The 26,218-nt window shown below is 45.2% G+C and overlaps 1 protein-coding gene across 3 annotated transcripts in view; it reads right to left on the bottom strand.

The window, feature by feature from the left end:
- PLEKHM1 (pleckstrin homology and RUN domain containing M1) overlaps positions 1–26,218 on the bottom strand; it is a 56,293-nt gene that overhangs the window by 18,217 nt on the left and 11,858 nt on the right. For all 3 annotated transcript variants that reach the window (XM_065909395.1, XM_065909397.1, XM_065909396.1), the window contains 3 exons: positions 25,465–26,091; positions 16,870–17,278; positions 1,225–1,489 (listed from right to left, as the gene is read on the bottom strand). In XM_065909395.1, the coding sequence (XP_065765467.1) occupies positions 1,225–1,489; positions 16,870–17,278; positions 25,465–26,091 (1,301 nt within the window). The remainder of the gene's footprint in view (positions 1–1,224; positions 1,490–16,869; positions 17,279–25,464; positions 26,092–26,218) is intronic.

The following is a 26,218-nucleotide window of genomic DNA, read 5'->3' as shown; positions in this document are numbered from 1 at the left end:
TATTTCCTGTCTCTCACGCTAGAATACAACTCCCATGAAGATAAGGACCTGGCTTCATTTCCTGTTGTGTCCCCAGCACCTAGAATAGTACCTGGCACATCGCAGGTGCCCAATAAGTATCTGTTGAGCAGGGAGTATGTGTACCACACAGAACCCAAGGCTCCCTGATCCCTGGGGGCCAGCCACGTTCCTGAACAAGGGGGTTCAAAGGACACACAATTCTCTATCCCAGCTTGGACTAGCCTTAGAGATTTCAAACCACTGTGTAGGGTCTTCCTATCCTTCCATACCTGATGATGCAGGCATAAAGCACACCTTCTCGGGTATGGTTGTAACCATCACATGGGCTGAAAGAAAAACCTAGGAGGAGGTGGCATGGAAACTGTAGCTGTGCCCAGACTCCCTGAGCCAGGGCCCCAGAAGCCCAGCCAGCATTCTCTGCTGGGTCACTGCAAACAGAGAATGAGAAGAGAAACAGACGGACTCTGGGACACACTTGCACATTTATCTGTTTCTGAGGGTTACAGAAAAATTAGGTTATGGTTAGTTAATGCTTTATGGAATTTCACAGGGTGTGGAGGCCAAGCTGGCCTCCTTGAGAACTGCACACAGAGGACACCCAACAAACTGTAGATTTGATAAACCCCACCAGAGCTGCTAAATAAACCATCTGAGAGCAAGGCCTTAGGGAGGAGCAGTGGAAACATCTGAGCCTTCAAGAGGTGGGGCTTTCGTTCTGGGCTCCAGAGTCCAGAGGCCTGTATACTCGTAAGATTATCTTACGTATCTCACATATAATCTTATGTATAATCATTCAGATTTATAGAAGAGTTTCAGGGAAGTTATTTTCCATTTCTGTGTATGAAACAGTATTCGTGTACTCTGTAGGCAGTTTTGAGCATTACTTTCTTAAGACTTTAAGAGTGGATGTATGTATCTGTGTGGCTGATTCACTTTGCGGTACATCTGAAACTAATACAACATAGTAAATCAACTATATTCCACTAAAAATTTTTAAAAAGATTTTATGAGAAAATATACTGCTCTTCCCAAAATGCCTTCCTGAATTACTCTGCAAGGGTGCTCCTTATTACATTTTGGGATGAGGTTTTTTATGGGAGAAGATACTGCCCAAACGGTAACGCAAAACAGGACTTTCAACCTGCTCTCCGAAAGGCACTGCTCATGCGCAGTGTGGACCCAGAAGCCCGCAGAACTGCCTACCCATCTGCCGGCGATGCACCACCCTGAAGTTCCTGTGTTCCGGCGGCGCCGGGGCAGCCCTGCTTCTCCCGCTTCCTGGGGAAGGCGCGCAAGCTTTGTCTAAGGCCTCCATGGAGCAGCTTCGTCTTGGTTCTTGCACCAGGAGGCCAGGCCCTGACTCGGGAATCTCCCTGGGAGAAGCTGTGGCGGCATCAGAAGGACTGTCTGTGGGCTGTTCCCGGGGAGGCCGGTAGAAGTCATCTTCTGAGATCCAGCTCTTGCTTTTCTATTAGGAAAGAAGGAAAGGCAGGTTTGTTTGTTTTTAAAAACACGTTTATTGAGACACGATTCACATCATAAAATTACACCATTTAAAGTATATAATTTGGGACTTCCCTGGTAGTCCAGTGGTTACAACTCCCGCCCTTCCACTACAGGGGGAGTGGATTCCATCCCTGATTGGGGAACTAAGATCTAGCATGATGTGACCAAAAAAAAAAAAGTGTAGTTTTAGCATATTCATGGAGTTGTGCAACCATCACCACAATCTATGTTTAGAACATTTTCATTGTTCCATAAGGAAACCCCATCAGCAGCCACTCCCCGTTTCCCCTCAACCACTCCAGTTCTAGGCAATCAATAATCTACTTTCTGTTTCCATGTGTGAGGGCTCAGTTGTGTCCAACTCTTTGTGACCCCATGGACTGTAGCCTGCCAGGCTCCTCTGTCCATGGGATTCTCCAGGCAAGAATACTGGAGTGACTTGCCATTTCCTCCTCCAGGGGATCTTCCTAAGCCAGGGATCAAACTCACCTTTCTTGTGTCTCTGCATTGCAGACAGATTCTTTACCCCTGTGCCACCTGGGAAACCCCCTCTGCTTCCTTAGGTTTGCCCATTTTGAATATGTATAAATGAAATTTTACAACATGTGGTCTTTTGAAACTGGTTTCTTTCCCTTAGCTTAATGTTTTCAAGGTTTATCCATGTCCTGGCATGTATCATTACTTCATTCCTTTTTATTACCAAGTAATATTCCAATTATGGATTTATCATGTTTTATATATCCACTTCTCAGAAGATGGACATATGAGTAGTTTTCTACTTTTTGGCAATTATGAATAATGCTGCAGAGAACTTTGATGTACAAGTTTTTCTGTGGACACATGCTTTCTCTTCTCTTGGTACGCACATAGGAATGGAACTGATGGATAATAAGATAACAAAAAAAATCTTAATGACCCAGATAGCCATGATGGTGTGATCACACACCTAGAGCCAGACATCCTAGAATGCAAAGTCAAGTGGGCCTTAGGAAGCATCACTACAAACAAAGCTAATAGAGGTGATGGAATTCCAGCTGAGTTATTTCAAATCATAAAAGATGATGCTGTGAAAGTGCTGCACTCAATATGCCAGCAAATTTGGAAAACTCAGCAGTGGCCACAGGACTGGAGAAGGTCAGTTTTCGTTCCAATCTCAAAGAAAGGCAATGCCAAGAATGTTCAAAGTACTACACTCATTGCACTCATCTCACACACTAGCAAAGTAATGCTCAAAATTCTCCAAGCCAGGCTCCAACAGTACCTCAACTGAGAACTTCCAGGTGTTCAAGCTGGATTTAGAAAAGGCAGAGGAGTCAGAGATCAAACTGCCAACATTTGTTGGATCATAGAAAAAGCAAAAGAATTCCAGAAAAACATCTACTTCTGCTTCATTGACTATGCTAAAGCCTTTGACTGTGTGGATCACAACAAATTGTGAAAAGTTCTTCAAGAGACGGGAATACCAGACCATCTTACCTGCCTCCTGAGAAACCTGTATGTAGGTCAAGAAGCAACAGTTAGAACCAGACATGGAACAACAGACTGATTCCAAATCGGGAAAGGATTACGTCAAGGCTACATATTGTCACCCTGCTTATTTAACTTATATGCAGAGTACATCATGAGAAACGCTTGGCTGGGTGAAGCACAAACTGGAATCAAGACTGCTGGGAGAAATATCAATAACCTCAGATATGCAGATGATACCATCCTTATGGCAGAAATTAAGAGGAACTAAAGAGCCTCTTTTTGAAAGTGAAAGAGAGTGAAAAAGCTGAATTAAAACTCAACATTCAAAAAACAAAGATCATGGCATCTGGTCCCATCACTTTCTGGCAAATAGATGGGGAAACAATGGACACAGTGGCTGACTTTATTTTTGGGGGCTCCAAAATCACTGCAGATAATGACTGCAGCCATGAAATAAAAAGACGCTTGCTCCTTGAAAGAAAAGCTATGACCAACCTAGACAGCATATTAAAAAACAGAGATATTACTTTGCCAGCAAAGGTCCATCTAGTCAAAGCTATGGTTTTTCCAGTAGCCATGTATGGATGTGAGAGTTGGACCATAAAGAAAGCAAGAAAGCTGAGTGCCAAAGAATTAATGCTTTTGAACTGTGGTGTTGGAGGAGACTCTTGAGAGTCGCTTGGACTGCAAGGAGATCCAACCAGTCAATCCTAAAGGAAATCAATCCTGAATATTCATTGGAAGAATTGATGCTGAAGCTGAAGCTCCAATACTTTGGCCACCTGATGCGAAGAACTGACTCATTAGAAAAGACCCTGATGTTAGGAAAGATTGACGGTGGGAGGAGAAGGGGACGACAGAGGATGGGATGGTTGGATCGCATCACAGACTCAATGGAAATGAGTTTGAGCAAGTTCTGGGAGTTGGTGATAGACAGGGAAGTCGGGCATGCTGCAGTCCGTGAGGTCACAGAGTAGGACACAACTAAGCAACTGAACTCAACTGATGATAACTATGTCTAACATTTGAGGAATTTCCAAACTGTTTTCCTAAGTGGCTGTACCATTTTACCTTCCCACCAGCAATGTATGAGGGTTCCAACTTTTCCACATCTTCTCCATCATTATTATCTGTACTTTTGATTATAGTCAGATGAATGTATGGCTAGAATATGAAGTGCAAACTTACAGTTTTGATTTGCATTTCTCTGATGTCTAAAAACACTGGGCATGTTTTCATATGCTTATTGGTTATTTGTATATTTTCTTTGGAGAAAGGTCTATTCAAATCCTTTGCCAATTTTCAAATTGGTTTATTTGTTCTTTTGTCACGTTATGGGTTGAAATGTGTGTGTCCCCCCCACAACCCTGCAAACGATATGCTGGAATCCTATCCCCAAGTACCTTAGACTGTGACCTTATTTGAAAGCAGAGTTGTTGCAAATGTGTTAAGATGAGGTCATACTGGGGTGTGGTGGGCCCTCCATCCAATGTGACCGATCTACTTATAAGAGGAGAAAAGAGAACACTCAGAGGACACCAAGTGAGGCCAGAGAGACAGAGGGAGAACTCCATGTGATGAGAGGCAGGGCCTGCAGTGATGCGTCTACGAGCCAGGGAATGCCCAAGGCTGCTGGTGACACTCCAAAATGAGAGAAAGGTGTGGAACAGATTCTTCCTCAGAATCTCCAGAAGGAACCAACCCTGCCAGCATCTGGACTGTGAACTTCTGACCTCCAGAACCATCAGATACACCAGTTCCCCCTTATCTATGGTTTCAGTTACCCGCAGCCAACTATATTTTCCACAAAAACATTAAATGGAAAATTCCAGAAATAAACAATTCACAAGTTTTGCACTGTGACCATTCTGGGTAGTGCGATGAAATCTCTCATCGTCCTTCTCCATCCTGCCTGGGACGTGAATCACGTCTTTTTCCCACCATTAGTCACTTTGTTAGTAGCCCTCTTGGTTACCAGATCGCCCGTTGTGGTATCACGGTGCTTGTGTTCATGGAACCCTGATCTACTTAATAACGGCCCCAAAGCATAAGACGAGTGGTGCTGGCAATTCGGATCTGCCAGAGAAGTCGTAAAGTGCTTTCTTTAACACAGTAAAAGTTCTCGACTAAATAAGGAAAGAAAGAAATGATATTCAAAGGTTGTTAAGATCGACGGTAAGAAAGAGTCTTCTATCTGTGAGATTATGAAGAAGGAAAAACAAATTTGTGCCAGCTTTGTTGCTGCACCTCAAACTACAGAAGTTATACCCACAGCACGTGAATAAGTGCTTAAAGTTAAGATGGAAAAGGCATTACATTGGTACAGTAAGATATTGGGGGAGCTGAGAGATCACATTCACATAACTTTTGATTTTTTTGGTCACCAGGCATGTGGGACCTTAGCCTCCCAACCAGGGATTGAACCTGCACCCCCTGCATTGGAAGGTGAAATCCTAAGCACTGGACCACTAGGGACGTCCCTTACTGTGCCTAATTTATTAATTAAACTTTATCACTGGTATGTATGTATGGGAAAAAGTATAGTATATATAGGGCTTGGTACTATCCACAGCTTCAGGCATCCACTGGGGATCTTAGAACATATCCCTGTGGACTTCCCCGGTGGCTCAGATGGTAAAGCGTCTGCCTACAATGCAGGAGACCTGGGTTCAATCCCTGGGTCGGGAAGATCTCCTGGCGAAGGAAGTGGCAACCCACTCCAGTACTCTTGCCTGGAAAATCCCATGGACGGAGGAACCCAGTAGGCTACAGTCCATGGGGTCTCAAAGAGTCGGACATGACTGAGTGACTTCACTCACTATAACACATTTCTGTGGTTGCAAGCCATCCAGTTTACAGTCCTTTGTTACAGTAGCTGCTGCTGCTGCTGCTAAGTCGCTTCAGTCGTGTCCGACTCTGTGCGACCCCATAGACGGCAGCCCACCAGGCTCCTCCATCCCTGGGATTCTCCAGGCAAGAACACTGGAGTGGGTTGCCATTTCCTTCTCCAGTGTATGAAAGTGAAAAGTGAAAGTGAAGTCGCTCAATTGTGTCACTCTTAGTGACCCCATGGACTGCAAGCTCCCAGGCTCCTCCGTCCATGGGATTTTCCAGGCAAGAGTACTGGAGTGGGGTGCCATTGCCTTCTCCGGTTACAGAAGCCCAAGAAGCAAATACAAGTTGCAAGGTTTCTTTATAAGTTCGGGATACTAGGCCCATATCAGATACATGATCTGCAAATCATTTCTCCAGTTCTGTGCGTTACCTTTTAACTTTTTTGATAGTACCCTTTAAGGTTTCCCTGGTGACTCAGAGATTAAAGCATCTGCCTGCGATGCGGGAGACCTGGGTTCGATCCCTGGGTCAGGAAGATACCCTGGAGAAGAGGATAGCAATCCACTCCAGTATTCTTGCCTGGAGAATCCCATGGACGGAGGAGCCTGGTAGGCTATAGTCCACTGGGTTGAAAAGAGTCGGACATGACTGAGTGACTTCACTTTCACTTTGCACTTTCTTTCTTTAAGGCAGAAAATTTTAAAATTTTGATGAAGTACAATTTATCTGTTTTTTCTTTTGTCTCTATGCTTTTGGTATCACACTTAAGAACCCACTGCCTGGGCATTCCCTGGTGGTCCAGTGGTTAAGAATCCACCTTCCAATGCAGGTGATGCAGGTTCAATCCTTGGTCAGGGGACTAAGATCCCATGTGCCATGGGGCAACTAAGGCAGCATGCCACAACTAGAGAGCCCCCGTGCTACAATGAACAGCCTGCGTGCGGCAATGAAAGGATTCCACGTGCTGTGGCTAGGACTCAATGCAGCCTAATAAATATATACATAAACATTGAAAAAAAGAAAAAAAGAAATCATTGCCTAAGCCAAGGTTACAAAGATTTACTCCTATGTTTTCTGCAAAGAGGTTTACAGTTTTAGCTTTTATGCCTAGATCTATGATCGATTTTGAGTTAATTTTTGTATATGGTGTGAGGAAAGGATCCACCTTTATGCACATGGATATCCAGCTGTCCCAGCACCATTTGTTAAAGGGATGTTGAATTTTTCAGTGCTGCTTGTAGGGTTTGAGATGCAGGAGGCATGGGCAGGCAAGACCCAGAGATATCACTAGCTCCTCTGCCTCTGCTTCCCATTTCTGAGCAGGTCCCCAAGGCTCCAGGCAGCCAGGCCATGCCCCTTCCCTTCTGCTGCTATCTCCCTGAATCTGATGTCGCTTCCTGGGCTGAGGGAAGTGCGGTGGGGGTCAGGAGGCTTGTGGGAATGAATTCTGGCTCTTTTTCTTCACTATTTCAAGTGCTCCCTGTCTTTTTGTGCCTAAGCATCATGGGAGAGCAGAGGCAAGGAAGCTGGCTGGATGCCCTCGGTGGCTGCCTACACAAAGGAAATGAGTCACCCAAGGGCTGCGACCAGCCCAGCTGTCAAGTTAAGTGCCAGAAACCTCACCCTGATGTTGCTATTTCCAAACCCTAAATTAAGACTGCCCTCCCCACTCCCACAGACAGGGAAGGGGAGCAGGACTGGAGCTGCCCAGGACGTCAGAAGGATTGGTTTGAACAGCTTAATCCATTCAGAGGCTCTCAAGTTCCTTAAGCCAAGACTGGTTAGTTCGGAGTCAGGAGCTTGGTGGCAGGGAGGCTCACAGAGCTTGGCTTCCATAGCTTCTTCCAAACCCTCAGAACCAGCAGGTGCTTCCTTCTGCCAGTGACAGGACAATGTGTCAATCAGGGTGACTGCCAGGGACCACTCACAACTCAGGATTCTGAACAAAGCCTGTCTAAGTCATCAAGACCCAGGGGAACTCCCCAAGGAAAATGGGCTGCAGGAGCAATCCCACGGCCATCCAGGGAAATTCCTGGAGCCTGGTGCATACAACCTGGGAAACCCTTATGGGAGAGACCACTCTTTCTTAAGACTCAGCTCAGAGGTCATGCATCACCTCCTCCTGGAAAGCTGTCCTTACTCATCCTCAGTCTATACCCCCTCCAACCCACCCCCAGGTAGGTTTGAGATCCCTTCTGGGCTCCTATGGCATTTTACGCTTACCTCCATCCTAGCACCTACAAAGCTGTTTGGAATGGCCATTCTTTGTGCCTGGCACAGAGTTATAAAAGATGAGGGGGGTACTTCCCTAGTGGTCCAGTGGCTAAGACTGTGCACCCCCTAAGCAGGGGACCTGGGTTCGATCCTCGGTCAGGGAACCACATGTCACAACTAAAGATCCTACATGCTGAAACTAAGACCCAATGGAGCAACTAAGACCCAACACAGTAAAAAAAAAAAAAAAAAAATATATATATATATATATATATATATTTAAAAGATATATATATATATGTATGTATATATATATATTTTTTTATTTTATTTTTTTGTATGTATGTATATATATTTTTTTAAAAAGATAGGGTGGGAATTCCCAGGTGGTCCAGTGGTTGGGACTTGGTGCTTTTCACTGCTGAGGGCCCAGGGTTCAGTCCCTGGTTGAGGAATTAAGATCCCACAAGTCACAGGCATAGCATGGTCCCCCCAAAACCCCCAAAAGATGAGGGAATAAATCTTGACTATCCAAATGTTTTCAATGTAAAATAACAAAGGTGGGGTGAGGAAACAAGGAAGGAGACAGATGTGGATTTTGTGATGCTGTATGCTGCTGTACCATATAATTGCGCTTATTTCACACGCTGCCAACATTTATTGGATCGAGAAACATCTACTTCTGCTTTACTGACTATGCTAAAGCTTTTGAATGTGTGGATCACAGCAAACTGTGGAAAATTCTTAAAGAGATTGGAGTACGAGACCACCTTACCTGCCTCCCAAGAAACTTGTACGCAGGTCAAGAAGCAACAGTTAGAACTGGATATACAACTGACTGGTTCAAAATTGGGAAAGGAGTCAAGGCTGTATATTGTCAACCTGCTTATTTAACTTATAGCAGAGTACATCATGCGAAATACTGGACTGGATGAATCACAAATTGGAATCAAGATTGCTAGGAGAAATATCAACAACCTTAGATATGCAGACAATACCACTCTAGTGGAAGAAAGTGAAGAGGAACTAAACAGCCTCTTGAAAAGGGTGAAAGAGGAGAGTAAAACAGTTGGCTTAAAATTCAACATTGAAAAAACTAAGATCGTGGCACCGGGTCCCGTCACTTCACGGCAAATAGAAGGGGGAAAAGTGGAAGCAGTGACAGATTTTATTTTCTTGGGCTCCAAAATCACTTTGGACAGTGACTGCAGCCATGAAATTAAAAGACACTTGCTCCTTGGCAGGAAAGCTATGACAAACCCAGACAGCATATTAAAAAACACAGACATCACTTTGCCGACAAAGATCTGTATAGTTAAAGCTACTGTTTTTCCAGTAGTTATGTATGAATGTGAGAGTTGGACCATAAAGAAGGCTGAGTGCCAAAGAACTGATACTTTCAAATAGTGGTGCTGGAGAAGATTCTTGAGAGTCCCTTGGACTGCAAGGAAGTCAAACCAGTCAATCCTAAAGGAATTCAGCCCTGAACATTCATTGGAAGGGCTACTGCTGAAACTGAAGCTCCAGTACTTTGACCACCTGATGCGAAAAGCTAACTCATTGGGAAAGATCCTGATGCTGGGCAAGAGTAAAGGCAAAAGGAGAAGGGGGCAGCAGAGGATGAGGTGGTTAGATAGCATCACCGACGCAATGGAATTGAATCTGAGCAAATTCCCAGAGATGGTGGAGGACAGAGGAGCCCAGCATGCTGCAGTCCATGACTTACCAACTGAATAACAACATGCTCACTAGTGAGGGCCTCTCTCTCCATGGAGAAGAGGGAGACTGCTGGAAAGTGTCCACACATGGCTCAGTGACCACAGGCTGTCCACCAGGAAATAAGACTCTAGGGAAAACCTTTTGTTCTCTTAAGTAATAGAGAAAAACAGTGGGAACACTGGGTCCTTGGAGCTTCTGCACATGGGCCTGGACTGAGCTCTATAACTGTGCCCCACTCCAGGATCCTGAGTTATTACTGGGAGGGGGGAAGCACACCACTGTCCCCCCTCCCCCCACCACCTTCCTGCCTCCTGCTCACTCAGGGCCCCTATCTGGCCCGCTCCCTGTGGGGGGAGATCACCATTGACCCAGGATCTAAGCCAGAGCAGCACCTACCACCAGCACCCAAGACGGAAGAATGCCACGTGGAGTTACTGCAGGTACCAGGATGCTACGCACAACAGCTGAATCCCTGAGAGGGGTCTGGCAGAGGAGTGAGATGCAGGTCTCTAGACCACTTTCAAAACATCCCTTTTGTTCAGTCTGTCCTCATCATGTCAGGTGAAAGGACTGCCTGTAGCCTGACTTGGCGGAGGGGACCACATTCCAGAGGTCAGTGGTCCCTGAAGGGAGTGATTAGAGCCAAGTCTTAGAAGTCAGACTGTCCTCTGGGAGTCAAACTGAGAAACCAACTCACAACGTTCCAGATGCCACATACGCAGAGTCACTCCAGTCCTTCCCAGCACTTAACACAGGTGTAAGTATGATGCAGAAGGCCTTTGTCTAACCCAGTGTCTGTCTCCAGAGAGCGGGGCCTCTGTCCTGCTCCATCACTCTACCAAGCATAGCGCTGGGCCCATAGCTGGGGCTCTGAATAAAACTAATTAAAAACAAAGTTTTAAAGAAAGGCTGAATGGCTCTGGGATAAGCAGCAATGACTAAGTGTGAGCAGCATAGAAAGAGTCGAATCCTGGGGTAGCACAGGGGCTGTCTCCTGAGCGAGGGGGATGGATGGGCACACAGCTGCCCCTGGGGACAGGCCCTGGGAGGGACCAGCACCTTACACGGGACTCGGCATCTGGTGCTCTGATGACCTGTTCCCCAAGCAACCCTCCAGCAACCAGACTCCCCTGAGGCTGGCCAGGAGGCAGCGGGTGACCTGGTTGAACTGACCTGCCTGTCCCATGCACCCAATGGAGCATTCCTCCATGTAAACTTACAAGCTGGCATCTTGAGAGTCTTTGGAGAACTTAACAACTATTCACTGATACCTACTCTCTCTCAGGTACAGCGCTCAGAGCTAAGGGACCAGGCATGGTCTTTTGTATCATGCAGATAATATTCTAGACAGAAATAAGGCAATAAACAAGTAGACAAAGATATAACAGAATCTAACCAAGTGAGGAGTGTCATAAAGTGAAGCAGGTGAGAGGGAAAGAGAGTCACTGGCGAGAGTGTTTTTGAAAAAGGGTGGTAAGGGAAGGTTGAAAGGACACAGGAAAAGCAGCGAGATGGGAAACAGTTCAAGCAGAGGGAACAGCAAATGTAAAAGCTGGGGGGACTTCCCTGGTGGGCCACTGGTTAAGAATCCACCTACCAATGCATGGGACACAGGTTCGATCTCTGGTCCAGGAACTAAGATCCCACATGCCACAGGGCAACTAAGCCTGCAAACCACAACTACTGAAGCCTGACAGGCTAGGGCCTGTGCTCCACAAGAGAAGCCACCACCATGAGAAGCCCGCGCACCGCAACAAAGAGCAGCCCCCGCTCACTGCAACTTGAGAAAGTCTGTGTACAGCAACGAAGACCTGTACAGTGGAAAATAAATAAATGAGTAACCTTATTCAAAAAAATGCAAAAGCCGGGGCTGGAAGGTGCTAGGTTTGTAAGCAGCTGCATGGAGGCTGTGGTGGGGTCGAGGGAGGTGTCAAAACTTGGTGAGCAGAGGAAGATTTTTGTTGACAAAGCAAGCTGTCCCGTCCACCAGCTTTGGGACCCTGGCAAGATAGGATGTCTGAGCCTGCAAAGCAGAAGCCAGCCCTGGACAGGAGTGAACGCACCCCGGTCAAGGCCACTCTGGGGAACCCTATTGGAGCCCACAGCCACCGACCCCAGGGCACATCCCTCTCCTTTAGTGGGAGCCACAGAGCCTTAATCTTCAACCTCAGCGTGTGCTGCTGGTTTCATAGTCACAGACCTCAGGGCCTTGTGACATTCTGGGCTTGAAGTCACCTTTGGGATAGCAAAAACGGAGAGTCTGATCCACACATACACGGCTCCATGATTTATAGTCGTATTCAATAAATGGCGCGAGGTCAACCTGACATCCATGTGGAAAACACCTACCTCATACCAGATCTAAATAAGCTCAGGTGGATCATATACCTAATTGTAAAAGTTAAAATGAAAGCTTCTAGAAGAAAATACAGGGATTTCCACCGGCTTCACAGCCTTGGGGTAGAAAGAGATTTTAAAAATAGACACGAAACACATTGATTGAAAAACAGAAAGACTGATAGGACTCTCCTGGTGGTCCAGTGGCTGAGACTCCACACTCCCAATGCAGGGGGTCCCTGGATCAGGTCTGATCCTGGTCAGGGAACCAGACCCCACATACTGAAACTATATTTAAAAAAAAGGAAAAGACTCCACATGCCACAATCAAAGCCCAGCATAGCTAAATAAATAATACTAAAAAGATACCATTGAGAGGTTGCAAAGAGTCAGACACGACTGAGTGACTGAACTGAACTCAAAGGCCAACCATAGATTATATGAACTTATTTGCTATATATATATGTATTTTTTTCTCCAATAAAAGACACATCCATAGTATATAAAGAACTGCTACAAATCAATAAGGAAAACACACAATTCAATTCAAGAATGGGACAATGACTTTAAAGAATGCTTCCAAAAAGCAAATGAAAAGCTATCAGTGTCATTAGTCATCAGGGAACTGCAAATTAAAACCACGGTGAGACCCCACTATATACCTACCAGAGTAGCCAGAATGTAGAAGGTTGACAACACCACTGACTATGATGAAGGACAATGAAAATGCTCACGTTGCTAATGTGAGTATAAGTTAGTACAAGCCTTCTGGAAACTGCTTGGCAGTATCTTAGTTCAGTCCAGTTCAGTTCAGTCACTCAGTCACGTCCGACTCTTTGCGACCCCATGGACTGCAGCACACAGGCTTCCCTGTCTAGAGCTCAACACACGCCTACCCAGTGACCTAGCAATTCCATTCTTAGATGCACACCCAGAAACAAATGGAGAAGGCAGTGGCACCCCACTCCAGTGCTCTTGCCTGGAAAATCCCATGCACGGAGGAGCCTGGTAGGCTTCAGTCCGTGGGGTCACTAAGAGTCAGGCATGACTGAGCGACTTCACTTTCACTTTCCACTTTGATGCACTGGAGGAGGAAATGGCAACCCACTCCAGTGTTCTTGCCTGGAGAATCCCAGGGATGGGGGAGTCTGGTGGGCTGCCGTCTATGGGGTCACACAGAGTCGGACATGACCGAAGTGACTTAGCAGCAGCAGCAGAAACAAATACATGGATTCACTGAAAGGCAAGCATAGGAATGCTCATATCTCCTTTCTTCATAATAGCCCAAACCTGAAAACAACTCAAACTTCTGTGAATACATTACGGGAAGTGAACATACGGGACGTTGTGATATATTCTATGGGCTTCCTAGGTGGCGCTGGTGGTAAAGAATCTGTATTCTTATGGTGGCATACTACAAAACAATGGAAAAGAACCTCAGGCTATAGATGAATCTCACATATATAACATTCAGTGAAAGAACTAAAGGAATATATACTATGTGACTTTATCTATATAAAGTTCAACAACAGGCAAGACTTTATGGGCTACAAGTCAGAACTGTGGTTTCCTTTGGAGTGGGGGGGCAGTGAGTGGAAGAGGGCAGAAGCCAAACTTCTGGTGGCTGGAAATGTTCTATATCTCAACCTGGATGTTGGTTACAGAGTGTGTGTGATATATAAGCATCCACTGAGGTGTACACTGAGGATCTGGGTGCTTTAGATACATCATTCCTCAAAAAAATGTTTAAAGGGGAAACTGGGGCAATTCAACAGGCAAATAGTAGTCTTTCCAGGGACTTCCCTGGTGGTCCAGTGGTAAAGAATCTGCCTCCTAATGCAGGGGATGTGCGTTTGAGCCCTGGTTGGGGAACTATGATCCCACATGCCGCTGGGCAACCATGCTCATGTGCTACAACTAGAGAAGCCCTTGAGCCACAGTGAAGATCCAGCACAGCCAATAAATAAATAAAAATGTTAAAAAAAAAAAAAAAGTCTTTTCAACAAATGGTGCTCGTATAACTGTATAAGCACATGTAAAAAAATGAAGTCAGGTGCCATTCTTTTACCAAATACAAAAATTAACTCTAAGTGGATCATAGATTTAAATGTAAGAGATGAAACTATAACATTTAGAACACATGGGCGTAACTTTCCATGACCTTGGATTAGAAAAGGAGTACTTAGAGATGAAACCAAAAGTACAAGCAACAAAAAAGAGACTACATCAAAATTCAAAACTTTTATGCTTCAAATGATACCATTAAGGAAGTGAAAAGATAATGCACAGAATGGGAGAAAAATCTGCAAATCATTTATCTAAGAAAGGTCTAGTGTCTAGAATATACAAAAAAACTGTAATTTATTACATAACCCTATTTAAGACTGGGCAATCTTTTTTTGACCGTGGCATGTGGAAATCTTAGTTCCCTGACCAAGGACTGAACCTGTGCCCCCAGCATTGGAAGCACACAGTCTTAACCACTGGACCACAGGGGAATTCCCAAGAATGAGCAAATGATTTGAATAGACATTTCTTCAAAGAAAAACACAAATGGTAATAAGCATATGAAAAGATGCTCAACATCATTAGTCATCAGGGAAATGTAAATCAAAACCATAATGAGATACCACATATAATAAAAAAAACAAAACAGCAAGAACTGTTGGTGATGATGTAGAGAAATACACTGCTGGTTGAAATATAAAACAAGACAACTGCTTTTGGAAAACAGTTTGGCAGTTTCTCAAAAGGTTAAATATAGAGATACAATATGATCCCAAAATTGTACCTCAAGCTAAGCATCCAAAAAAACTAAAAATATATGCCCAAGTAAAAAATTATACATGAATGTTCATAGTAGCATTATTCATAACAGTCAAAAGGTAGGAAAAATGCCAATGTTCATTAACTCATGAATGGATAAATAAAATGTGACACATCCATATGATGGAATTTACAATGGGATATTAAAAAAAAAAGACAAAGTACTAATATATGCCACAACATGGATGAACTTTAAAAACATCTTGCTAATTGAAACTAAGCCAATCACAAATGTGATTATACAATTCTACACATGTAACATGTCTAGAACAGGCAGATCTATAGACAGAGTAGATTAGTGGTTGCATGGGGTTGAGCAAGGTGAGGAGAGGCAGGAGTGGGGGGAAAGGACAGGAATCATTGCTAATGGGTAGGAGGATTCTTTTATGGAACATGAAAATATTTAAACTTAGACTGTGGTGATGGTTGTACAACTGTGAATAAAAAAAACTGAATTATACACTTGATTAGGTGAATAGTATGGTATGTGAATTATATCACAATAAAGCTGTTAAAAGAGGGGGTGGGGTTGTCTCCTATAGTCTATTTCATGGCCCTGGCCCATCCTGAGTTATAGAATCTAGAAGCTACAGGCCAAAGGAGGGACGTTTGTGGATGGAGCTGAAAGAGCAAGACTGTATGTCCAACACGAGCCCCAGACACAGCTGGGATGAGCTCTGGGTTTTGTGTGGGTACACGTGCACTCCAGTTCCTACTTCTGCTTTTCATGACCCAAGAACAAATGTGAAATGGCATAAGAACTCGAGTTCACAGCTTGACTACTGCTTCACAGTTGTAGGGCCCCCAGTTCCAGCCTCTCAGGGCTTTTTCCAGGCCAGTCCCAGGGCTGGCTTCTTCAGGTCATCAACACACTAGAATAGCTTATTCCAGAACAGTGTCGTCCCACATAAACAAATGCAAGCCACACAGGTCATCTTAGATGCTCTAGGACCCACATTAAAGAAAGTTAAAAAAAAAAAAGTGAAGTTAATTTTACTAACTTTAATTAAAACTTTAATTAAAGTTTTATTTAATTAACTAAAACTTTAATTTTATATTTTATTTAAAATACATATTTAAAATGCTTTCATTTTAATGTGATCAGTAAATACACTTATGGTTGCCAAGGGGAAGGGAAGGGATAGTTAGGGAGTTTGGGATGCTGTATTTAAAATGGATAACCAACAAGGACCTACTGGAACTCTGCTCAATGTTATGTGGCAGACTGGATGGGAGGGGAATTTGGGGGAGAATAGATACATGTTTATGCATGGTTGAGCCCCTCTGCTGTTCACTTGAAACTATCATAACACTGTTAATCAGCTATACCCCAATACCAAATAAAAAGTTCAAAAATTTAAAAAAAAAGAAAAAAGAAAAGACACAGTGGCAAAAAAAAAAAAAATCTGCCTTGCCATGTAGGGAACTTGGGTTTGATCCCTGGTTGGGGAACTAAGACCCCACATGCTGTGGAGCAAGTAAGCCCACGCGCCACAACTAGAGAATCCCTGCACCACAACAAAATATCCCACATGCTCCAACTGAGACCTGACGCAGCTAAGTAAATAAATAAATAGTAACAAGCACGGAGGAGGAGACCAAAGCTCAGTGAGGCAGAAGCTGGGTGAGTGTCAGTGGTGAAGAGCAGAGCCTGTGGTCTGGAGAACTACCTTCTCCAGGGGGCAGGTGATAGGAGACACCCGTGGGAAGTGATGGGCAAAGGGCCCGGCTCCCATCCACTACTCACACCCCATAGAACATTAGCTCCATCACCGCGATATTCTATTAATATCGAACCATACGAGGCGAGGGGGCTCAGAGGGAGAAGGCAGAGACCACCTGGGGTCATAGCTGGGGAAACCCCACACTGGCTCTGAGACATGCACCAACACCCCCTCTCCCGCAGTCTCTTCCCCCCAAAACTCAGCTTATACCACTCACCGGACTGGTGGGGGAGGGAACCGCAAGGCTGAGCCAAGGTCCGTCATCCTCCGGGGGCTTCTGCTGGCCGCTTTCCTGGCCGGCTGCTCTGGTGGCGTCTCTCACGGCACGAGGAGGCTGCTGGCCTGAAGCGCTCCCCGAAAGGACAGCTGGGGCAGGGCCCGGCTGCGGCCAGCCCAGGAGGCCGGGCGCCCGCGCAAGCGGCTCCCGCTTGTGGTCCCCACCTCCAGTCCCAGGGGAGGCCTGGGCGTGGCGGGGCTCTGCTGGTTCCTCCAAGCCCAGGGATGTGCTGGTGTCGAGGCCAGGGAGGGGGAGCGGGGCCTGCAGCGCGGGAACCTCCTCCGTTTCTCGGCTCGGTCCGTTGGCTGGCACAGAGTTTACCTGGGCTTTGCTGAATTCCGACAACACCCTAGAAGTTTTTAAACAAAGAAACCTGTGTGATGGGGCTGTCAGCTGGAATGCCCAAGGCTAAGTGGAAAACTGCTGTTGTGTGATTGAACAAAATAACCCCCTTAGTCATGGTGATGCTCCCAGCTCCCACACCCAGACCCTCCCACCAAAGTTTTTCTCCAGCAGGCACTTGGGCAGGTTCGGTGACCAGGTGAGTTGTGTGGCCCAGGGTCTCAGGTGACAAAGCTCACAGAGCAGAGAAAAGGACTCGAGGTGAACGGGAACTGCCTGTCTTTTACCCTCTGAGCGGACTGACTGTGGGTCTGGCGAGTCTGCTCAGCCAAATGGCCGTGTGGCCTGTCCCCGCCCCACGCCGACCTTGGCAGAGCCTCGGTGAATGGTGTCTCCGGGCTGGGCTCCAAGACTGCTCCCTGGGGTGAAGTGAGGATCCTCTTTGTCCCTGGAACAGTAAGTAACTGGACAGCAGGGTTGGGGTGACGGGCTGGGCGTGGAGCCAGAGAAGCCTCACAGTTCCAGAAGCTGCTGCTGGAGAACACGCTATGTGGTGTGTGTGCCCATGTACACGGGGTGTGTGCCTGATGGGACTGGCACTTCCTGCCCCTCAGTGGTACGTCTGGGGCCAAGAGAGCCAATGTCACTGCCTTTGTGTACACACACACACACACACACACACACACACTGCTATACCTTCTGGAATGTGCACCGACTAGTGGCTGCTCCTCCGTCCCTCCCTCTCCTGAGGCTTCAGAGAATCCAAGTTCTGTTTCTGAAGTAAACCTATTTGCTGTCTCCACCTCTGCTTATGAATCCAGTGAGGAACCCATAGACAAATGCAGGTTCTAGTGTCAAGAGAGCTGTCTGGAGCCCAAGAGATTGCACACATCTGCCTTAAAGGCTTAGAGTGGGTGCAGAAGACACATCAAGCTCCCCTGCGTGTGGGCTTATGGAAACAAGGATTTCAGATCTCAAGTTTTCATCTGACTGCCTTCTAGGTGAGCTCTGCTCTTATTTATACCATCATAACCCCAAACAACATTTTAAAGCATTCTAGTCAAGAAGAGGTGACCAACCCACGCATTTCTGGGCAACTGATTTTCAGCATAGGTGCTGAGGCATTTCAGTGGGGAAAGAACTGTCTTTTCAACAAATGGTGCTGGAATAAGTGAATGGTTCCATGCAAAAGAATGAAATTGGACCCCTATCTCACACCACAGAAAAAAAATTAACCCCAGGGGACTTGCCTGTTGGTCCAGTGGTTAAGAATCCACCTTGCAATGCAGGGGACGTGGGTTCAGTCCTTGGCTGGGGAACTAAGACCCCATGTGTCACAAGCAACTAAGCCCACAAACCGTAACTTGAGAGTCCATGTACTGCAACTACTGAGCCCATGGACCACACCTGGAGAATCTGTGTGTGCAATGAAGTTCCCACATGCCACAACGAAGACCTGATGAAGTTAAATAAATGAATGGATAGTGGAAAAAAAAATTAACCCAGGTAATTCCCTGGTGATCTAGGGGTTAGGATTTGGCCCTTTCATTGCCTTGGCCCGGGTTCAACACCTGGTCTGGAAACTAAGATCCCACAAGCCGCGTGGCACAGCCAAAAAAAATTTAACCCCAAATGGATCAAAGACCTAGAGGTAAGAACTAAAACTATAAAACTCTTAGAAGGAAACAAGCATAAAGCTTCATATCTTTGGATCAGGCAATGGTTTCTTAGATATGACATCTAATACATAAGCAACCAATAAAAAATATATCTAATAGAAATATTTGTATACAAAATGTGCAAATATTACCATATATCCAAGGGTCTAGTACCCAGAATATAGAGCTCTTACAACTTAATAATAAATAACCCAATTTAAAGTCATTTAAAAAATAAGCAAAGGGTTTGAATAGATATAACTCCAAAGAAAGCATACAAATGGCCAACAAAGACAAGAAAAAGTGTTCAAAATCATTAGACGATAGTGTAATGCAAATCAAAACCACAATGAGGTGCTACTCTATGCTCAGCAGGATGGCTATAATAAAAAAGGCAGGGAATAACAAGCATCAGCAAAGATGCAGAGAAACTGGAACGCTTACACATCGTTGGTGGAAATGTAAAACGGTGTAGCTTCTGTGGAAAACGATTTGATAGTTCCTCAGGATATTAAACTACTGGACTCAGCAGTTCTATGCTTAGGTACATGCCCAAGAGAATTAAAAACATGTCCGCACAGAACACTTGTACGTGACTACACATAGCAACATGACAGCTAAAAAGCAGGAAAAAAAACAAATGCCCATTAACTGATGGATAAATAAGCTGTCGTATATCTGCACAATGGACAATGGAATATTATCTGGCCGTGATATGTGCTATAATGTGGATGAACCTTGAAAACATGGTACTCAGTGAAAGGACACAGTCACAAAAGGCCACAGATTGTACGACTTGATTGACATTAAATGTCCAGAATAGGTAAATTTATAACTAATGGGTAAGGGATGAAAATATTCTTGAATTAGATAGTAGTAGATGCTGGGGGCTCTCCTGGTGGTCCAGTGGCTAAGACTCTGCACTCTCTGTGCAGGGGGATTGGGTTCGATCCTTGGTCAGGGAACTAGATCCTACATGCTGCAACTAAAGATTATGCAGCCTCAACAAAGATACAAGATCCTGTGTGGTGCAACTAATACCTAATGCAGCCAAGCAAATATTTTTTTTTAAAAAGATAGTATAGATATTGAATTCACAACCTTGAGACTATAGTGAAAACCACTGAAAACTACACTTTATTATTATTATTTTTTAAACTATGCTTTAAAATGGTGGATTTTATGGTATGTGAATTCTGTCTTCATAAGTAATGTGGGAGACCTGGGTTCGATCCCTGGGTTGGGAAGATCCCCTGGAGGACGGGATGGCAACCCACTCCAGCATTCATGCCAGGAGAATCACAACGGACAAAGAAATCCATGGGGTCGCAAAGAGTTGGACATGACTAAGCAAATAAGCACGGCACAGCAAATAAATGGATGACTCGTCAGAGAAAGGTGCGGTTGTATTTGTGGGAGAGTTATGGGGGGTGGCAGGTGGGGGCTCATTCTTGCTCTAAAACTGCACTCTAAAAGAGGCCCATGAGAAATCCAAGAGTGCAGCTTGTAGGGAGAAGGCAACGATGAGTTCTGAAGAGAAAAGGGGACTTTCCACCAGCAAAGGAGGAGGGGACATTTGCTAACCAACTGTATGTGTCCAAACCGCTGGGACAGAATGGGACCTCATCTGAAATGAACTAGAGAGGCAGATTTCTGACAAGGTCCTCTGTGAGGTCTCAGGAGGTGGTGTGGTGAGTGATTAAGAACAGGGCTCCCCGAGTCCACCTGGCCTTGCTTAGCATGTGGCTGTGGGCCCCACAATGTGAACATGAAGTTCATGGACATAATTCCCTTATCTGAAAAACAGATGTGGTAACAGCATCCACCTTTTATGACTCTGACAACGATTAAATGAGATAATACAGGTAAAGTGCTTAGTACAGGGTCTGGCACAAAGTAACACTAACCTCATTATCACTGATAAGGCTGCTTAGCCTCCCTGTACACAAACATAAAAATGTAAGCAAAGGAGAAGATTTACTGAAACACTCACTAGCATTGGCAAAATGGTTATCAAATAGACATGAATCCTGATCTATAAGAAAGATTTTAATGACAAGAATGGATGGGGTGTTAGAATAAGTGAGTGATTTAATGCCTAGAGAAATGCCACCAAATGGCAAGAAGCCTGTGTGATCAATTACAGCTTCTGTCAAATCAAAACTAAAGGCAAGGTGAAATCAAGTTCACTGAGCTTCACCAGAACTGGTACCAGTCTTCAGGACCCAGTGAGAATAAGAGATATGTACATCGAGTGGGGAAAAGGGATAGAGATGAGATTGTGAAGCAAAGGCAAAGAAAGAAAACTGTCAAACGTTTTGACAGTTTTATATTTGTATTTATAAAATACAACATAGAAATGAAACAGTGAAAAAAAAGAAAAACCAAGAAACGAAACTGTGAAACTGCTACAGGCCTTCCACTGGGGTCTGATGCAAGGCCCTGTTTACCAAAAACTTTCTATTTGAAAAATTTCTAACTCTGTGCTTTCATTTAGAGAGCAATCTGGTGGGAAAATATATGTATTATGAGTACTTATATGTGTAAAGTAAATAAAAAGCATGGCCTGGAGAGTCTGAATGGTCACCTTATAAAGGACCCCTGAGGAGCAATTCTGAGCCTGTGGTTTTTTTTGAATATACGAACTGTGGTGGTGATACACGGTACCATCTGGCAGTCAAAAGTCACTAATAAAAGCACAGAGGTGGGATGCATATACTAAGAATCATTTCTCCCCCAAGGGAAGGCCTCATGACAGTGACCTCTGACAAGTATTACTAAGCAAGGTTTTTCAGCAGTGGATATGGGGACAAGCAGAGCTGATATCACAGGTACCCAGAAGTTAAATGACACCACCATGTGGTCAGCAAGCATGCCGAGTCAGACACTGTTCTAGGCATATGAAGGTCTCTATTTGCCGCATCACCCCAGCATTCTTTTGAAGCATTCTCACCCCCATTTTACAGATGAGGACATCAAGGTCAGAAAGGTTTACTAACTTGCCTGAGGTAGCAAAGCTGGTTGATGGAGGACTCAGGCAGTCTGGCTCTTGAGTCTACACTCTTTACCATGAGACTGTACCTGTGCTTCTCAGCAATAATTATAATTCAGACCCAACGAATGCCAAAGAAGCTGTGAGAGGCAGTTAATCCTTTCTTCACAAGGTAAACTGTAAATTGGTTTCTGCCAAACATTAATAAATTTCATTTGAAATGGGTTTTGCAATTCATGTCTGATTTGTAGTTTTGTTTTGTTTTTTTCCTATACAGCCCAGCTTGCTGGATCTTAGTTCCCCTACCAGGGATTAAACCCTGGGCTCAGGGCAGTGAAGCATGGAGGTCTTAATCGCTGGACCACCAGGGAATTCCCAACTTGCAGATGTTTTGATTTTATAGTTGTAAGAGTTTAAGCCCAATGTGTTTATGCCCAATTGTAAGTTACACGCATTGAAGTAACACATTAACTTAAGTTAACTCTCTAAGTGTTGGTGAGAATCTCCCTTGAAACATACACTCCAAGAAAGGCTGGTCTCTGTGGATGCTCTAAGAACGGTGGTGCTGGCCGCGTGCTTCTGCGTGTGTGTATGTGTAGTGTCTGGTTCCCCACATCACTGTCCAGTGTGGGTTTATGCTTCCTGACTTCTTCCCTCTTGTTCCCCCAGAACACCCAGGACAACACTTCCCCTGGAGAAGGGTGGATGGTCACTGATTCAACAACCTTAAGCTGGAATTTTCCAATCATAAGACACATGAAAGATAAAGTCAAGACACATGACAGAGAGGACTGGCTGGTCTGCGGGGGAAGGGAGAAGCACCAAAGGCCAGGACAGGTGGCTGACAGGCAGTCACGCCTCGGGCCCCACCGCCTCTGGGGCAGGGCTTGCGTCTTCTCAGCACATCACATCTAATCCTTCTGTTTGGACATGTGAAAATTCTATCTGATGTGCTCGATGTTCAGAAGCCGTTTCTGGGAACTACCACACATTCTTATGTGTGCAACTGATTGATGGGTATCTCATTTGACTCTCAAATGGCCCTATGAGGGAATTTCCACTTTAAAGATAAAAAACCAATGAAACAGTAACTACAGTAACAATAAGGACTTAACTGTATAGCACAGGGAAATCTACTCGAAACTCCAATGACCTATATGGGAAAAGAATCTAAAAATGAGTGGATACATGTATATATACAACTAAACCCCTTTGCTGTATGATGGAAACTAACAAAACATTGTAAATCAACTACATTCCAGGAAAAAAAAAGAAAAGATAAACAGAACCTCAAAAAGAGTTAGCAATATGCAGGACACCACTGTGCTTGTAAGTGGTGGAACTGGCTTGAAACTGGATCTGCTTCCCGGCCAGTCCAAGACACCCAGTCCTGGTGTGATTCCCACACAGGTGGGAGCCCTGTAAAGACCTGAACCAAGGAGATGGGGGAGGGCAGGGACAGCAGTTGTGGAAAGAAGGTCCTAACCACAGTTGCCGGAAAAACAGGTCCTACCTGGAGGGAATGCTTCATAAACAGCTACTGTTTTTACCTATTAGATGAGGCAACATCCAAAAGTTTGCTAATGCCTTCTGTTGTCAAGGCTGAGAGGACACAGGCATACCACTGACGAAGTGTAAATAGGAAACATCTGTGAAAATTACTAATTAATCTACCCCTTGGCTCAGTAATTTTTCTTCTGGGAATTTACTGAACAGAGAGAACTCGCGTAGACCTAAAGGACCACATTCACAGGTTATTTGTAGAAACCCTGGACTCCAATGTCCATTAAACTCAGGGATGATTCAATAAACTAAGGTACATTCATTCATATAGTGGACACGAATATAATAGAAAAAGAAGCTCCAATATGACAAGACCTCCCAAATAAAGTATGTACGTATGTGTTAATCACTCAGTTGTGTCTGACTCTTTGTGATCCCATAAACTGTAGCCTACCAGGTTTCTCTATCCATGGCATTCCAGAATACTGGAGTGGGTTGCCATTTCCTTCTCCAGGGGATCTTCCCAATCCAGGGATCGAACCTGGGTCTCCTACATTGCGGGCAGATTTCTTTACCACTGAGCCACAGAGAAGCCCTGGTAAGGTATAGAAAGGTGTATTTATAATTTATACTAGCTTTTGTGGAAAGAAGTGGAGAAATAAGAAACAAGAGATAAAGGACTTCCCCTGTGGTCCAGTGGTAAAGAATCTGACTTCAATGTAGGGGACGTGGATTTAATCCCTGTTGGGGAACTAGGATCCCACATGCCACGAGGTAACCAAGCCTGTGTACCCCGACTACTAAGCTTGCACTCTAGAGCCCATGAGCCACATGTGCCACAACCAGATAAGCTTGTGTGTATCACAGCTAGAGAAAGCCCATGTGCAGCAACAAAGACAAGCACAGCCAAATAAAGAAATAAGAAAGATAATAACCTATAAAGGAAAAGAATCTATAAAAGGATATATATATAAAAGGCTATATAATCTATAAAAGGATATATATATATATATAAAGCTAACACAACATTGTAAATCATCTATACTTTGATTAAAAAAAAAGAAATAAGAAAGACAAAGTTCAAATCTACATGGTCACACATAGTACAGCTGGATTTAGAGACACTGGAAAAATATGTAAGAAATTAGTATTTATGGTTACAGGGGTGGGAGAGATTTTTCATGGTACACATTTTAGATTTTTTTTTTAACCATAAAAATAGATTATCAAAAATCAACGTTAAAAAGCCTGAATGAAGGAAGGCTCTGCCCAGGCTCCTGTCTCCAGCCAAGTCTGTCACTCCATGTCCTCCTCCTCCACACACTCGCTTGTCTCCACTTGCCGGCCACTCCCGTGCAGGCATCACCCAGGTCTTGGGTCCTCCAGAAGACCTTCCATGAGGTCCCAGAAGATCATGCTGTGCACTGTGCTTCACTGTACTTTTTGGAAGTTGTACACAGAGCTCTGAACTATTGGTTTCCTTCTCTTTAGAAGAAGATGACAGTGATATTTGACACTGAAACTCAGAGAGACTAACTAACTTGTCACAGGTCACCTAGGACAGAGCTGGGGCTGGAACCAGCTCTGAGCCCCATCTAAAGGCATTCCAGGGATTTCCCTGCTGGACCATGCTAAGACTCTATGCTCCCAATGCAGGGGACCAGGGTTCGAGCCCTAGTCAGGGAACTAGACCCGACATGCCACAACTTAAGAGTTCCCGTGCCACAACTAACGATCCTGCATACCACAACGAAGATGGAAGAGCTCAAGTGTTGCAACGAACTTGGCACAGCCCAATAAATAAATAAATATTTTTTTAAAAAATGCATTCTATGCATTCTCCCCACTAGCCCGTTTGCCTCCAGGTACAGCTCCCAGCAACTCTGGTCCCTGAGGGAGAGTCTCTGACCTCTCTGTCTGTCTTCCTGCCCTAACAGAGGCCTGAGCTCAGTGATGGCAATCACATGCTCCAGGAAGGGCGGGAGGACAAGAGGAAGAGAAGCAGGAAGGCAGGGGGAGGGGTGGGGGAGGGGAACTCACTCTTGCAGAGACATGTCCGAGTCGTCAGCATTGGCCATTCCCAGGTCTGAGTCATAGGACATGGGCTCCTCGGAACGGTCTGGACTCTTGGAGCCATTCTCTTGGAGGAGGCAGCTGTCAGAATTGAGGCTGCAGGAGAGCTGGGATGAACTGGCTGTGTCCAGGCTGAGGGAGGAGGCGGTGAGCTGCCGGTTCCGTCGGATCTTGTGGCCTGAGTGCTGGACCTCAATGTCCTCTGAGCCCGAGGAATGGGAGATGGAGTCCAGAGACTCCTTCCGCTGCAATTCAGCTCCAGGGGTAGTGAGGGGGTCGAGCTCTGAGAGCGGGCAGAGCCCCGAGAGGGCCAGCGGGGTGAGTGTCCACTCGTTGAGGATGGCAGACTTGTAGGAGAGCTCAAAGGACAGGGACGTCAGGCCCTGAAGGAAGCTCAGGAGGAACTCTCCCTCCTCGGCGTCGCGGAGCAGGGCCGTGGGCTGGTAGTATTCGCACAGGCGGGCCTGTTCCTGCAGCAGCAGCTTCAAGTAGCACTCCATCAGGCCGTCGTTGAGGGCCAGCCGCAGCCAGGCCCGGCAGCGGCCCACGTCCGTGCTCACAAAGATCAGGTGCTCCAACTCCGAGATGATGTGTCTGGGAAGATGGAGAACAGACACGTTTCAAGAAACGGACTGCCAGTCACTGAGATGTCATGTTATCCACTGGTGAGCAAGAGCCAAGAACAATGACTGCAAGTATACCTAGGCATGAAAAATTCTTA

The sequence above is a fragment of the Muntiacus reevesi genome, chromosome 18 (assembly GCF_963930625.1).
Source record: "Muntiacus reevesi chromosome 18, mMunRee1.1, whole genome shotgun sequence".
NCBI lineage: Eukaryota > Metazoa > Chordata > Mammalia > Artiodactyla > Cervidae > Muntiacus > Muntiacus reevesi.
Note: the sequence above shows the minus strand (reverse complement) of the source record. Positions and strands in the feature narration are given on the sequence as shown.